Raw genomic sequence first — 3,843 nt, 5'->3', positions numbered from 1 at the left:
TAAAATACTTAATGTTATTTTATTTCTGTTACTTTCCTAAGACAGTTTTTTATTTAAGTGGATCACAAAGTAGCCCTTGACTTCATCCAAGCTTCTGGGAAGTGTTGTAGTCTAAAATGGAAGCGGGCTGAGTATGGAAGTCAATTAAGTATACAGATGTGCCCCTAGTCAGTTTCTATGTAGAATCATATCGGTGCATATTTATACACGAGATCAGATACAACATCCCCTGCAGCATCAGGATTGAGGAGCTGGAATCCAAATTTTTTATGGAACAATGTCACAAAGTTCCTCTATTGATTAAAAAAAATTATGCAAATCAGTTCCAAAATCCCCGAGATATCAGTGTACATAAGTAGAAAAACACAACTCCATTATTTAAAGTCAGTTAAAAAAGTAGCCTATGTTACTCCTTGGTTAATCCTCTACTTGTCTGTGAAAGTCCTGTCAAAATAGGTTCAGCCATTACGAAGACACACAACCCATTCAAACAGACAGACACTTCAATTTTATTTATAAGTATATACATATATATAGGATAATTAAAGTGGGCCAAAACAAGTAGTCCAATCTGAACATGAGGCGTATACCTGAGGACTTTCATTGTACAAAAAACAGGTCTCAGCGGGGCTTATGTATTTTATGTAAATCCTTACTCTATGACCTGCACCGCCATGATGCAACTTCAGATTGGAAATTTTGCATACACTAGGCATACTTGGATACATGGATCTTGCTTGGATGAAGTCTCTATGGTTCCATGGCTATGGTAGAGAAGTTAAAAAAGGAAATATAATGTGCAAATCTGACATTGGATTGAATTTTTTTATTCAATTTCATCCATTTGTTATTTTATTTTATTCTATTTTTTATTTATAGTCATCATGTTAAAAAAATAGTCATTAATTATATCAATGTTTAACTCCAAGAAAATTAGAAAGTGTCAGGTAAAAAAACCTTCAATTTAAAAACAAATATACATCCATGAATTAATACAGATTAAAATAGAAGAAAATTGAGTTTGTAAAATGCCAACCCAAAAAAGAAGTTGTACTGGGGATACCAGTAAAGCACTGGAAGATGAAGATGGTCCTCGACCCATGAAGAATATGAAACCATCAGAGGTAGGTACCTACTGCTATAACAATTTTTGAGACACAAGCTTATGCTTGCAACTTCCTCCAGGACTATACTAACCCCTATTTTACCCCCTTATGGGTGGAATATTCAAAAATCCTTAGGGAATATCTATATTCTATGTCATAACAGCTATCTGCATGTTAAATTAAGCCTCGATAGCTCAAAGGTTGAGGAACAGTTATTCCGAAAGGTCGGCGGTTCAAACCCCACCCGTTGCACTATTGTCGTACCCACTCCTAGCACAAGCTTTACACTTAATTAGAGGTGTAAGAAGAGTATTAGTCATGATTAACATGGCTAATAGTCTTTTAAAAAAAAAGTTCAGTAGTTTGAGCTGTGCGTTGATAGAACAGTCAGTCAGTAAATTTTTCCTTTCATACATTGTCATATCTGTAGTTACTACAATATGGCATGTTACTCGGACAGTGGCATTTTATCATCATCAACATTAACCCATCGCCGGCCCACTACTGATCACGGGTCTCCGCAATATGAGAAGGGATTAGATTAGGCCATAGTCCACTACACTGGTCAAGTGCAGATTGGCAGACTTTTGAGACCATTTGAGAATTCTTAGGTGTACAGGTTTCTTCGTGATGTTTTCCTTCATCTATCAACACACAGGCCACAGCTCAAACTTTCGCACGGATTGGGCTGATAGTAGTTGGTAAAACTTTGTAGAAGAAACCTAATGGGGCAGATCAGTTCTGGCAAGACCACCAGGGGGAGTACGAGGAGCGGGAGAAGGCAGCCAGTCAAGTGGACCAGGTGCCGGAGCACGCTGCCTACCCCACGCTACTGGACGAGCTGGACAAGCGACGGTCTCTCGCACAGGTTCGATTCCCAGTTGAGGTATTTCGACGGGACGGGAAATTCAAATTAATTTGGTTTTTCGCAATTTTTAAACTAATACGACAACGTAGGCTTATGGTATTTTAATTGCGACAATGGCAGTATCATCCTCACAGGTTTATATAAAAATCTTTACTTGAAAGGGTCCAGTTTAAGAAATTATTTCCAGTATCGACTATTCTCACAAATTAGTCCATACTAGAGACTACTATCATAAGCCTACATTGTCGTATTAGTTTACAAATTGCGAAAAACCAAATTAAATTTGAATTTCGCGGGCAGGCCCGTCTCATGCCCCTTAAGCCTCCGTATCTCCAGAGAAAAAAGAAACCCTTATAGGACCTTCTCGTTGTCTGTCCGTCTGTCGTATCGGGAATCAAAACTTCTAGGGTACTTCCCGTTGATCTAGAATAATGTTTGGCAGGTAGTAATGTTTTATAGCATAAATACCTAAAGGGAAAAATCGGAACACCGTGAATTTGTGAAAAATAAAAGTATAAATTTGTGTTCCCAACTAAATAATTAGTTTACTAAATGACATCAAGATGGCGCTGTCCGTTATTAACTCGCAAGTTCTTATTATACTACTGGTTTAACATTTCTTGATGTTGACCTGTATAGAGGGCGCTATCCGTCATTAACTTGCATTGCATGCGTGTTCTACATAAATGTGTCAAGTATATTATCTTGTAAGATAGTACGGAACCCTTCGTGTACGAATCTGACTCGAACTTAACCGATTTTTAGGGTTCCGTGCCTCAAAAGGAAAAACGGAACCCTTATAGGATCACTTTGTTGTCGGTCTGTCTGTCTGTCCGTCCGTCCGTCCGTTGTGTCTGTCAAGAAAACCTATAGGGTACTTCCCGTTGAACTAGAATCATGAAATTTGGCAGGTAGGTAGGTCTTATAGCACAAGTAAAGGAATAAATCTGAAAACCGTTAATTTATGGTTACATTATTTAAAAAAATTAAAATGTGTTTATATTTTCAAAGTAAGATAACTATACCAAGTGGGGTATCATATGAAAGGGCTTTACCTGTACATTCTAAAATAGATTTTTATTTGGTTTTAAGCATAATAGTTTTTGATTTATCGTGCAAAATGTCGGAAAAATACCCGAGTACGGAACACTTGGTGCGCTAGTCTGACTCGCACTTGGCCGGTTTTTTCTATCACCTGTCTTTGTGTATTTAATTTTTTTCCTTACAGTGTCGTCCTGAAGACCTTTCAAAAGGAGGTCACCCAAATAATTCAAAGGAGGTCCCGGACGATTTGACCTCCGTGAATCCCAAAAGTCATCACACTCGGAGTGACGACAGGAGCTGGCAAACTGATTCCCTTGATACCCTGAGGACTCTTTCGAGCATCCCGTCTTTGAGTAGCTACGACTCCTATGGGTCTATTAATAGTGAACCTAAGGGGCACCAATATTGACATGGACATATAGCCCAGTAAAGTTACAAGACTTAAGTATGAAGGACCCACTAAATAATTAATTACCTACTTACCTATATGTACCTACTTTAAATATGATTAAAATTTAAAAATTCCATTTTTTGTCTTTTTATACTTATGAGAGGTTGGTTTTCTTATAATAACCGAGCAAGATGAAGATAAACAGCAGATTCGATAGTTATAGCCTATAGTTAAATTGTTTTTCTGTCGCATAGTGTATCTTAAGAGGGCTCTCTCCGTCACTCGTTTCATACAATCGTAGTTCTAATTTCATTCGAATATTAAGCATCCAAAGTCCATGAAATTTTGCAGACATATTCTAGAAACTAATATCTTTGTCTGTGGTTTTCCAGATTTCTGTTAAAATATTCGGTTTCACAGTTACGCGGTCTTAA

General features: G+C 37.5%; 1 protein-coding gene across 1 annotated transcript; it reads left to right on the top strand.

The window, feature by feature from the left end:
- The first annotated feature begins 829 nt into the window (after window positions 1-829).
- Window positions 830-3,545, top strand: LOC123878807. The gene is made up of 3 exons (XM_045926142.1): window positions 830-1,124; window positions 1,822-1,974; window positions 3,203-3,545. Exons 1-3 carry the CDS (start codon window positions 1,029-1,031, stop codon window positions 3,425-3,427), a joined length of 474 nt encoding a protein of 157 aa, XP_045782098.1. The 5' UTR covers window positions 830-1,028; the 3' UTR covers window positions 3,428-3,545.
- Window positions 3,546-3,843: the final 298 nt, after the last annotated feature.

The sequence above is a fragment of the Maniola jurtina genome, chromosome 26 (genome assembly GCF_905333055.1).
Source record: "Maniola jurtina chromosome 26, ilManJurt1.1, whole genome shotgun sequence".
In the NCBI taxonomy this organism is placed as follows: Eukaryota; Metazoa; Arthropoda; class Insecta; order Lepidoptera; family Nymphalidae; genus Maniola; species Maniola jurtina.
This window is presented reverse-complemented; position numbering and strand designations above follow the sequence as displayed.